The sequence below is a fragment of the Papaver somniferum genome, chromosome 1 (assembly GCF_003573695.1).
Source record: "Papaver somniferum cultivar HN1 chromosome 1, ASM357369v1, whole genome shotgun sequence".
Classification (NCBI taxonomy): domain Eukaryota; kingdom Viridiplantae; phylum Streptophyta; class Magnoliopsida; order Ranunculales; family Papaveraceae; genus Papaver; species Papaver somniferum.
Window position 1 is genome coordinate 125,282,160 of NC_039358.1, and position 12,942 is coordinate 125,295,101.

General features: G+C 37.2%; 1 protein-coding gene across 2 annotated transcripts; it reads left to right on the top strand.

Annotated features, from left to right (window-relative positions):
- The first annotated feature begins 2,591 nt into the window (after window positions 1-2,591).
- LOC113299567 (squamosa promoter-binding-like protein 14) lies at window positions 2,592-8,962 on the top strand. 2 transcript variants are annotated; one of them, XM_026548606.1, is made up of 11 exons: window positions 2,592-2,900; window positions 3,365-4,146; window positions 4,580-4,773; window positions 4,851-5,647; window positions 5,743-5,817; window positions 6,237-6,344; window positions 6,426-6,543; window positions 6,722-6,857; window positions 6,954-7,092; window positions 7,235-7,837; window positions 8,165-8,962. In XM_026548606.1, the coding sequence occupies exons 2-11, from the start codon at window positions 3,518-3,520 to the stop codon at window positions 8,600-8,602; spliced, it is 3,237 nt and encodes a 1,078-aa protein (XP_026404391.1). In that variant the 5' UTR covers window positions 2,592-2,900; window positions 3,365-3,517; the 3' UTR covers window positions 8,603-8,962. The 2 variants fall into 2 exon arrangements, with proteins under 2 accessions (XP_026404391.1, XP_026404399.1); XM_026548614.1 differs by having other exon boundaries at window positions 3,381-4,146.
- The last annotated feature ends 3,980 nt before the right edge of the window (window positions 8,963-12,942 follow it).

The following is a 12,942-nucleotide window of genomic DNA, read 5'->3' on the forward strand; positions in this document are numbered from 1 at the left end:
CTTGGGATTCACGTCCGTAGGCGAGATTGGTTGTAAGTGCAGGGATACTGAAGGAATTGAGTAACTAAGGTTAGTTTACTTGGTCTTAACTATACGAAGTTGCAGTAGTCAATTTGTACAACAACTTAATTCTGAAAGTATTTGAAACTGGATTAGGTCCCGAGGTTTTTCTGCATTGTAGTTTTCCTCGTTAGCGAAATCTTGTGTGTACTATGATTTACTTTACTTCTGCGTTATATTGCTTTATCTTTATAATTAAAGTAAACACACTTGTACGTTAATGAAACTCTTGGTATGATCCCATAGATTGGTTGGGTTTCGAACTATATAATAAGTGTACATCTTGTTGAAATAATCTTTTGACATCTTTAGTCTTCATAAGATTATACTAGGTGTGTCTGTAGTAGGTTGATATCGAAAAGCTTGTGGAACACTTCTTACCCTCGCGTTTTATAACATTTGTTAGTCTACAACAAGCATGACGGGTGTCCTATCAATTGTATTTAGCGGAGTATGAAATTCAAAACCAATTCACCACAATATCCTATTCAGAGAATGGACGTTACTGTAGAATTTGAGTCGCTGGCTTGGATTTCCAGTCTCGCTGCCAGCTCGCAAGACTGACTTGGTTAATTGTCTTTGATCGGGTCAATGCCTTGAGGTGCGTCTTAATCTTTTATACCATTATTTTCAAAACAGGATTTCAGCTGGTCGCCATCCTTCCCACACTTGACTGGTCAAACTATTTTTGACCGCGAGCGATCTTCCTTGAACAAATTTTGATACAAATATTTCTTCATATTATCATCAAGAGAAAAAACAAATATTTCGAAAATGTCCAATACAATATTCACCAAATTATCATCGGAGATGCTCTCCGGAGAAGTTACATGCATGTGTTGATAAAAAAAGCTCCAAAATTTTACTGAAGAATTAAAAAGATACAGTTTTGAGCGATTAATTAGAATTTTTTTCCTTTTTAAAGCATGATTAATTAGGAAATGTAACTGGTAAGTTTTGCTTTTTAGCTAATAAATTATGTTTGTAGACATGGTAGGTATCAATTTTAGTTAACCTCACTAACCATCATCTGTTAGAGTCTAGACTCATTGGAGAGGAGAGGTCTCTACTTTGCAAGTTTGTTGCGTTAATGCTTTTCTATCCAAGTCCATATTTAGCTACCTAATATAAATGCTTGTTTAACTTTATCCACAAATCTAGTACTACAAGCTTTTCTCTCTATAGCCCTCCAAGACACGACTCTATCTCTATGAATCTACGACAAGTCCCATGCAATACTCTAGCTCTCCCGCGTGACCCTACCCTAGCTACATAGAATGACCACCCTTAGATTAAATCGCAACCAATAACTCGTTGACACATAAGCCACCACAGCTACAAATTATCTTCCTTTTACGGTTACTGTTATTTACGTACAAAAAAACTGTTTACCATAACAAGAGGCGCAGATTTAGTGAGTCACGAGTCACGACTGACTCACTCTTATAATCTAGAGCGAAAAAAGAATCATTCCCCTAATCCAACGGTCAGTATAGATTCATTCTTTTTGTTCTCAAGTTTCCTTCTTCTTCTAATCTTTTTCTGGCTGTTCCGCTCCTAGTCAGTAAGTTCGCGAATGATTCGCGAATCATTCACGAATTTTTCCGTATCACGAATTTTACCGTCTTATTCGCGTACGTTTGCAACTCCGAACCCAAGTCGCGTATTATGTGGCATTCCCGGATTATTCGCGAATCGTTCACGAGTTTTACGTATCCCGAATGATACGTCTGCTTAATTCGCCATAAATTCTTTAGCTTTTACTTTTCAAAGACTCCACTTTTTGGGCTTTACTGCCTCCCGAACATACACGACCGAATATTAGACGTATTGTAATTTTTATGAAACAAAAACGACTGAAGAGATTTGAAGGTGAAGGTGAGAGAGATCTCAAACTCACTAACCAAGCATCTAAACCACTATACGACGTCCTTTTGGATAACTAATGTTGTATATATTATTAATATCATCATATTGAGTTTATTTTTTCCTTAAATAACTCACACATATGCATAAAAATTGGTCTATGACCTTATAAATACAAATTATTTGTTATATATAGATACCGAATTTTCAGAGCCGAACTCACATTTATAAATCGAATTATACACGTACGTATGCCGTTCCGAATTAATGACGAATCACGTCCCGTTGACCGAATTTTGGACCGAATCTGAATTTTACAAAACCGTATAATACTCGTACGTTTGCCGTTCCGTACGTTTGCCGAATCCCGAATTGCTAACTCGGGACTTCCGCTTCCATGTTCATTAATGAGTTACGCAGGCCATTGACTTAAATAAAAACTATTTGTTTAATTTAATTTGATAACAGAAAAAAGGACAATCTTTTTTAAAATATGTTCAAAAAGTACATAATTAATTGATTTTTACATGTTCGTTGATCCAGGTGTCTGGATTTTTTTATTGTGTACGTAATTATTATTAATATTAAAGGTTTAAGGATATTTATGTAATTATGAAAATAGCTTAAGACTTGATAAGAGAAAGTGGTGGTGGGGGCGGTCGAGGATCTGGTAGTACTAAAACCATTTCTAGGGGTCAGGTAGTGTGTGTTCTTCTTCAACAGACTTTTGAGTGCAGTCTACATAACTCCTTTTTTGAATTTCAAAAGAGAAAATTCTGAGATAACACCAAGAAATTACTATGTAGACTACACCAGCAGAAAATCAAATTATCGTCTTCGTTTCGTAATGTTTGAAATTCGAGGATTTCGACGTAAAATATCTCTGTTTATAGAAGAAGATAACAAAATTCAGTCAAATCAAATAGTTGTTATTACTGAGGAGCACGACTTGTTCGTTAGCCAAATTTGTTGTGGTAAGTTTTGTTATATATGTACTACAGTTTCTTAAATTTTTATCAGTCTCTCTGTTTGATTATCATGATTATCTTACAAGTATCTGTTTGATTATCATGATTATCTTATAAGTAGTAGTAGACTAGTAGGCAAAACGAAGATGCTCATATCAAGATTTGATTGAATGATGGTTTTTCAGATCTGTTAATTTTGCTTATGAGAGAATCCCATTTATCATAATTTCGTTCAACTTGAAGTTTATTATTCTGATAATATTCTGTTAGAAAAGAGCAGGTCAAGAAAAAAAAAATGACAATGATGTAATGGTTCTGATACAACTAAGATAATAAGGATGATTATATTAATAATAATGGTAGTTTAATTTCGAATATCTTCTGTAAAATTTGAATGATTAGACGGCTTTGTTGACTTTTAGCTGTAGACTTTTAGTATTATTTCGAATTACTGATTCATTGGTTTGTAGACATTTTGTAATTCAGGGGCGGCCGCAGGGAAGAAAAATCAACGAACAAGAATATCTTACTAGGAAACGAGATGTAAGTATTGAGTTGAACTATTCATAGAGTCATGGGAGGAATTCATTTCGATTAGATTCGTTAGGTTTTTGATGTATTGAATGGAACAAGTTGAGGCACAAATTAGTCTTCCGGTATTTATGCAACGGCACCATCCAGTTCAGGCTGCCTGTTTTAACCAAGAACCACCTCCCATGTCAAGAAAGCGTGAGCTGTCGCTCAATACGTCCAATTGGCCGCAGCAGCATCCGCCACAATTCCAACAACAGCAGTATGGATTACCAAACTCTGAGAAAAATTGGAATTGTAATGTTTGGATGTGGGATAGTGTGAAATTTGTTGCTAAGCCATTAGAAGCTGATGTCACAAGAAACCGCTCATCAGCGGCTGTGGGGGCTGCTGCAGTGACTAATCAGAGAAGGAAAGGGGAAGAAAACTCGAAAAGCTCTATGAACCAGGATGATCGTGAGAACCTCGCATTAAATCTTGGTGGGAGCTTGTATTATGTGGATGAGCATGTTTCAAGGCCCAATAAAAGAATCAGATCTGGATCGCCTGGAGGTGTCAATGGTAGCGCAAGTTATCCCATGTGCCAGGTTGATGATTGTAGAGGAAATTTGTCGCAAGCAAAAGACTATCACCGACGGCATAAAGTGTGTGAGATTCACAGCAAGACTACTAAGGCCCTTGTAGGAAAGCAGATGCAAAGGTTCTGCCAGCAGTGTAGCAGGTAAGATACTTTTCATTTTAAAGCTAGGCTTATGCGTCTTTAATTACGAATAACGTCAGAAACATTGTTGTTCCTAGATATCAAAGCAGAACATACTGTCCTTGTTTGTTTTTGTCAGAAATAATCTTTTATTTATTGCTTTCCCAAATAAAGTCCAAATCAACATGTTTAGCAAAGATGGCCTCATAATAGTTCAATATCTCTGTCTTTATGGTTTGGGTTTCTGGACTAGAGCGAGTATAATTTTTTCTAATTCTATTTGTTCTTAGTGTATATATGAAAGTAATCAACTACTCTAAAAGCCTGAACTGCTAAATATAGGTTCCACACATTTGGAGGGCGGGGTTCATTTGGTGCTTTTCTTTTCCTTTGAATGGGAGATGGCTTTGGCTGCCTTGCATTTCTGAACCTATGAATACTCTCTCTTTTGCAGGTTTCACCCGCTATTGGACTTTGACGATGGAAAGAGAAGTTGTAGGCGTAGGCTTGCAGGGCACAATCGAAGAAGAAGGAAAACTCAGCAGGAGGATGTTTCTTCAAGATTGTTAGTCCCTGGAAAGCTAGAGAACAATGGTAGTGGGAACTCAGAAATTGTAAACATCATTCAAGCTTTAGCTCGTCTACAAGGTAAGGGAGTTCGATTTACTTCAGTATTACTTGATCCATCTTCGAGGACATTTTAATGAAACATGTAAAGGGTGCAGGGACCAGTACGGACAGAAATGCCAACATCTCATCAATACCTGATAGAGATTGGCTCATCAGGATTCTTAATAAGATGAACTCATTACCTGTTGCCGCAAATAATGCTGCTAGGTTAGCCTTACATGGAGGCTTTGATCTGAATGTCTCACAAGAAGTTTCTACAGAATCTTCCAACAAGGTGAATGAGAATTTCTCTGCTTCATCAACCATGGACTTACTTGCCATTTTTTCAGCCGCATTAAAAGAATGTTCTCCAGAAGTCTTGGCAGTCCTATCTCAAACAAGTAGTCCCAATGATGACGACAAGCTCAGCTACCATAAGAACTCAAGTCCTGTTTCAACATTAGCTGGAGGAGATGGAAGTGCGACCTTCCAGTCTAGGCTTGATCCTTCGAGTTGCCAGGTGCAAGAATGTAGACCAGGTTTTCCATTGCAGCTCTTTGGTTCCTCCAGTGACAGTGACAGTCCTCCGAATCAGGGATCTCCCTGGAAATACTACTCCTCTGACAGCAGTAACCCGATCGAAGAGAGGTCTCCTGCATTTTCATCTCCTGGTACCACACTACTGTTCCCACTGCGGGCCCCGTCATCTGAGATTATGAAACATGAGAGTATATCGATTACTGGGGAAAATAACATTGAGGACACTCCTCCTGGGGGTTCAACCCTTTTGGAACTCTTTAAACATGATAGTGGGCGAGTTGCGATTAGCTCAGTTCGAAGTCCATCAGGTCGGCCAGGTTACACTTCTCAATCTGGGTCTGATCAGTCCCCAACTTCATCTTCTGATTCCCACGTAATTCTCTGCCCCTGTCTGGTGTTTTCGTCTATGTTTCAGCTTCGGTGCTAATATTTTCAAACTTAATCTAGTTTCAATTTACTCATTTGCAGGACCGGACTGGGCGTATCATTTTCAAACTCTTTGACAAGGACCCAAGCAATCTTCCCGGAAATCTAAGGGCAGAGGTAGGGATTTAGCTTTTTAATGGGTGCACTAGCCTAATACGTCAGCTCTAGAAACGCAACTAAATCATAGATTCACTACATATTATCCTTATACTGCATTCTTTTCATTTTTACTTCTTTAATTTTGACTATAAGCAGCTATTTGAGTTACATTGATAGTCATCTAAATAATTTAATGTTTTCTTAATACACTATGGATGTTAGCCCTGGGCCAGGAAAGAGATTTCCTTGATTTTCCTTTAGATGAGAGAAACGTACTGTTCTAAACCTGTGAAAACATGTAATGGCTTGCGACTTGAAGCTTTAGCTTAGGTTTGATTATTTTCAGATAACCGTGTTTAAAGAAATTATCCTGCCTACAAGGATGATGTTTATTAGTTAGTTGTTGAGGTATAATTTTTATTGGCCTTATTTTGCAGATCATAAATTGGCTTTCACACAGCCCATCAGATATTGAGAGCTACATTAGGCCTGGTTGTGTGATTCTATCAATTTATACAGTAGCACCTTCTAGGACTTGGGAGCAAGTAAGTGAAGTGATGGTTGTGGCGTTAATGTGACTTGTGATGTGCTCTGCTTCTAATCACTATTAGATGTGATATTTTCAGTTCCAGCAGAATCTTCTACAGCGCGTAAAGCTGCTCGTGAACGAACAAAATTCAGATTTTTGGAGAAATGGAAGATTTTTAATTCACACAGGCAGACAACTAGCATCACATAAAGATGGTGCGTAAATATTTCGCCTACTTTTTGTTTTTTAGCGCTCTGCTTTTGCTTCATAGTACTAGTTACTCCTATACTGCGAATTAAAAGAATGGAAATGCGTAATGCATATATCTAGTGTTAAAAAAGGATTTATCTGAATTATAACCGTATCTGATGTTTGCAATTACATAAATTACAGGCAATTTTCGTTTGTGCAAAGCATGGAGAACACAAAATTCTCCTGAATTGATGTTTGTATCGCCTCTGGCCGTCGTTGGTGGTCAGCAAACAACTCTCCTTCTGAGAGGTAGGAATCTGAGGGTTCCAGGCACCAAGTAAGTGCAATGTGGTAATATAGAATACTAGTCAACTCTTAAGTACCGTTTTATGTTTAGTTGAAAATTAATTTCTTTTGAGCTTCCCAATGACAGGATTCACTGTGCATACATGGGAGGATACACATCAAAGGAAGTTACTGGATCAGCTGGCACTATATATGATCGCACAAGTGCAGAAAGTTTCAACTTTTCCAGTGAAATTCCTAATGTTCTTGGCCGCTGTTTCATTGAGGTAATTTCATGTCTGAATCCGCTGATTCAAAAGCGTTTGTTTCAAAAATCAGACTTTTTAGTTTTCTTGCAAATCTTTGGTATGTTTCAATTATTAAGAAATTTATCATGGTTGGTGACATCTCTACTAACTATATGCGTAGGTTGAGAATGGTTTCAAAGGGAACAGTTTTCCACTCATAATAGCTGATTCTAGCATCTGTCAAGAATTGAGACTTCTCGAACCGGAGTTAGAGATACACGCTAGTGTCAGTGATGGCACCGCAGAACAACAGAACCTGGATTCTGAACGGCTTAGGTCAAGGGAGGATATCTTGCATTTCTTGCATGAACTTGGATGGTTGTTCCAAAGGAAAAACATCCCATCCAGTTTTGATGGCCTAGATTTCTCCCACGGGCGGTTCAAGTTTCTCTTCATATTTTCCATAGAAAGGGACTGGTGTGCTCTGGTGAAAATGCTTCTAGACATACTTGTGGAAAGAAACATGAAAGAAGGTGCATTATCATGGGAGTCTCTGGAGAATCTTTCAGAGATTCACCTTTTACACAGGGCAGTAAAGAGGAAATGCAGAAGCATGGTTGATTTGCTCATTAAATATTCACTAACTAGCACCACTGGTGCTCCGGAGACATACCTTTTCTCTCCAAGTCAAATGGGTCCGGGTGGTCTTACACCTCTACACCTGGCTGCGTGCCTACATGATTCAAAGGAGATGGTGGATATTTTAACTGAGGATCCTCAAAAGGTAATCAAATTGAATGAGTTGCTTTTTTCTGTTTATTTTTCTTTTTATTTTGTTCTTGGGTTAAAGGAGGTGCATTTTTTTTTTCATTTTCTCTTTATTTATCTACATCGACACTGGTAAATAGATTTGATAGATTAGTTCAGACACTTGTACCTTTGAAACTTTCATTATACATGGTGCTCTTTTTTTTTTTTTTATAGTAGATTGCCGAATGAACTTGTAATGTTAATGCATATGTTTTCCTCTTAACGGCGTTGAACATGTAATGCTTGTGGTTTATTCTTAACAGTGCTGATGTATTTTCTTCTCAATTATTTTCTTGTATAGGTTGGGATAGACAGCTGGTATTCTTTATACGATGCAAATGGGCAGTCTCCATATGATTATGCCTCGATGCGGAACAATCACTATTATAACAGGATGGTGGACCGAAAGGTTGCTGTAAGGAAACAAGGACAAGTGTCCATAGATATTGAGGACAATGAGATATCTTCCTCACACCAGCAACAACAGCAACAACCACAGCCACAATTGCAGTTGGTGCAGGGGCGAAGACGGCCTTGTTCGAGGTGTGCAGTCATGCCACCAACAAGACGTTTTATGAGAATGCCAGGGACTCAGGGGCTGCTTCATGTTCCTTATGTGCATTCTATGCTAGCCATTGCTGCAATGTGTGTCTGTGTGTGCTTGCTTATGCGGGGCTCTCCACAAATTGGAGACATCCCACCTTTTATGTGGGCGCATTTGGGTTCTGGGATCATGTAGTCCGATGAAAAAAAAAATCTAGCCAAGGAAGACAGCACAAAGAAAGAAATCCTGCCTGCTCACTACCGCTTCTGTTAGTATAGGAAGATCATCTTTCTTTTCTTTTTCTTTTCTCAAATTTGAGACAGGAAGAAGAAGAGAGTGATGGGGGGTTTGGAGGACCCTGCAGATAATTTAACCCAAGTTGTTGGTATAAATGTATAGTTTTTTTTGTTTGTTTTCTTTCCCAGTCCATGAATGAATATAGAAAAAGATGAATTATGATGAGCATATGTATGTACCAATAGAACATCATAACAGTTAGATATTGTGTACGCTTTCTCTTTACCAACTTAATGAACTGAAATAGATTTTTTTCCATGTTCTTTTTATCAAGCACAAGAAAGGAGTCTTGCTCATGCAGAAGTTGTAGATTATATCATCCATTAAAGAAATCCACAACTTCGTCAATAAAATAAAATAAATATAAATATAAGGCCAAATTTTAATGAGATATATCCATATCCATGAAGTGTCTTAGATTGAGAACAATGGTAAGAACAAATAAATTGCTAGAGAAAGAAGAGGGAAACTAGATAATTTTTTTCGTGAAAGGACAAAATTTTACAATGACAATTCAGGCTGCTACTGCAGGTAGAGGGATGCTTGGGAGTTTGACGAGAGGCATCATCATTTGAAAAACGTTATACAAACGATTCGCAAGGGATATGTCATAACGGAGGTGTTGTGGGGCTTGGATCCCTCGGGGATCAACTTTTTCGATCTTGTATCCACAATCGCCGAGTTTCTGATTAGCCGTGTACATAAGACTCGCTGAGTTCTTGTTGTGATAATTTTCAAATAAAGTCATGGAATCAAAGAATTGGTTCTCAGCAGCATGCAATTTGGTGTCACAGAACTCGTATAATTTCTTCAATTTGGCATCAGTTGTATTCGGAAAGAGTTGATTAGCATCGCTGCGTGCGAAAGTAGCTTGACTCCAAGTGCAAAAGATTATGGAGTGGGTTAAGTCTCTCATTCCGTTGGTGTCTCTAGAGTGATCGGCATTTATGCAGTTAAGACACCTCCTTGTCCAAAGAGGCTGTGCACACCTTCTCAATATCTTCATTATTATTATTATTATTATCAGTTGATGGTTTCACTTTCACCACCACCTTTTTCACTTGCCTCGAATCCACCATTACCCCAACAGAAAGAATAAGAAGGGCGAAGAAAAAGGAAAATAACACTGAAGAAGCCATTGTATATTTTCTATTGGAGTATGGTATGGATTAACTTGTGAGCAATTGTGCCTAGCTTGGTAACATAGATATAGCATTTGGCAGCATGCAGTTTCCTTGTTTAAAATGACACTGATACGCCTGACTGATACTCATAATGATTATGATTTTCATATTCTCTTCTTTATTGGATATGGGTGAAATGTACGTTAAATATACAGAGTTACAGAATAACATTAATAAGGCAAGACAATGACTCTTAAATTTTATGGGTGACTATTTAAAAAAGAAAGAAAAATCTATAGGTGAAATCTCTTTTCCGTCCGTGTTTGGAAAAGAGATACTCCAAGAACCTATCTTTATGACCCGGAATCCACCATGATAATACAAAACGTTTCACTACCAAACTTAACTTTACCGTGTGATTTAAAAACTATATTTCAAAAGGATACATGTCATTGTAACCTCCAAAAAAAATTGGGAGCAAAAATCCATTTTGTGGCCTTAAATATGACTCGTGACTCAAAATCTACCAATGTTACACATATTTTATCTCGTGATTATAATATTTTCGTTGTAATTCAAAATCTACCAGTTTTACTTATCACGACTATTCAAAAGTTGCTACCTGACCAAAAATCTTTCTTAACTGAGAAGTTGCCTAAATATCCAAAATTTATGTCGTGATTTAAAACCTGTAGAATAACCCAAAATCTTCATTGTATCACAAATTTTGTCTTGAACCTACAAACTTGCACCATAGCTTAAAGTTTGTCACTGTAACTAAAAGATTGTCATCCGATCATAAACCGACATAACTTATAATGGGATACTACACTTAATATATAACATTCTTAGGATATAAAGTAGAACCTCCATATACTGATATTTTATATATTAATAAAAAATCATGGTCCTAAGTTGGGCAATTATAAATAGTAATAACCTCTACATTTTAATATTAATGATTTTGTTTCCGGTCATGCCTTAGGAAATTCACCTCTATATATCAATAATCGACAATATATTGAAGAAATATGGATTTTGTTACACGAATTTTACCATTCTTATAAGTTTTTTTCCTAGCATTGGATGCCATTTTGATTTGTTGGAAAAAAAATTTAATTGATGATTTATCTTCTACTATACCTAATACTATTTATAGTTGTAGAAAACATCAAAAATTTCCTAGCAATGTATCAAGTTTCTAGACAAATACATGTATTTGAGTACGAAACAATAAAATGTACGTACATCATCTAATACAACTAGAAATACATTGAACATACACTAAACTTCAAATTTTACATTCTCTATGTGCACATCTCTATATTAATAACCTCATGTTTGCTGGAAAAAATGACCTGTTGGTTTTCTGGTGAAAAGTGGTGGAGGAGGCAAGTGCTTGATGAAGTAAATTGTCCGAACCTTTAAATAAATGTATTGCACGGGAGTACTTTGAGTTCGAGAGACTGATCTGTGGGACCCCAGCCTAAACCAAGACAATGGCCGTTCGAGGTTCAATCCGGTCACAAGAGAAGGAGAAGGGTCGGTCTGTAGGAGGGAAGCTGAGAATGTGTGGAGATCAATGAAGATTGATCAGTTGATTGTGATGTATTGAACTGCTTTGAAAAGGAACTCTTTTTCTAGACAAGAGGAATTCTCTGTAAGTGTTTGATAATTGACGCCGATAAATCTTACTTGGGTGTCGTTAGTCTTATCAAATCATAGGTTCCGGAACCTATTTACTGCAGCATGTTGATTTCCTATAAGTGGTGACAGTTGAAGGAAGTGGAAGAATGTGGAAGTGGGAGAACGTGCAAATACCACTTCCACTTTGCATGGAAGACTTGGTTGATTGAGCATCCACTATTCCATTTACTCCTTAACTGTCAGCACGACTTACTCACATTTCTCATCGTGGATGTGCCTCTCATTATACCTGTTGTAGGTCGTCAGACTAAAACCCTAGTGATATCCCCCCATGTGACATGAATTGATGTCTCATGTGAAAGTCTGCTTTGTAGAAGTGCGGTCAATCTTTGACCTAAGATTATGAGTCTTAATCGATTAACCAAACAGTTCATGGTTCAAGGTCATGGTAGACGAAGCATGAAGTGCAACATGCTCTGTGGACCATGGACGGTGAATTAAGTCACTGATAACCGTGACATATCATTATGCCAAGCAGTAATGATAGTCGAATGACTATTATGCTAATTGAATCAATAATGATAGTCGAATGACTTAGATATAATTTAATGAGATTGCTAGATCAATCATAAACCATTGCGTTGATGCGTTGAGTACTTGAAAGGAAGTCGTATGAAAATAATCATTGTTGAATGATCATAGAAGGTTCATTTCGATCCATGTGTCATGAGTCAGCCCAATGACAAGGAGAGATTAAAATAATGGTCGACTGACGAACCAAATGTTGGTTGATGGACCAATAAAATACCGATAGATGGATCAATATGAAATTTTCTAATGTTGATAGCTGAATCAATATGAAATACTACTTCTCAAGTATTGATAGTTGAATCAATGTGAGGAACACTGCTTTGTAGAGCAAGCAGATACTGATAGTTGAATCAATATTGCTAGAAGTAACATGGCTGGTTCTGAACCTGGTCATCCGAGCAAACACATTGCTAGCTGAAGCAATTAGCGTGTTGACGGATGAAGCAATTGATGATCAAAGCTGCTAGTTAGAGCAAATACTGCTAGATCAATGAATAATTGGCAGTAGACCGAACAAAATATTAATTAAAAATAATGGTAGCGGGACCAAATATTATTTAGTTAATTAAAATATTGATTGCTGGATCAGAATTAAAATATTGATATCTGAACCTGTTCTGAATTATGTTAGACTGAGCATTTAGTTCAAAACCCTAATTTTGATCAATGGATGATTAGCTGAGAATCAACCAATGGATGAGAGAGGGACCAGATACATGAGGTAATGGACCGACCATGTAGTGTCTAGCTGCTCGACTGAGCATTCATCAAAGTCCTTTGCAGAGAAGTATGTAAAAGGATGATCAATTGTTGTTTAATCATTATTAAAATAGTGCTTGACTGAGAATTAAATAATAAAACCTAATTATGGAGAGA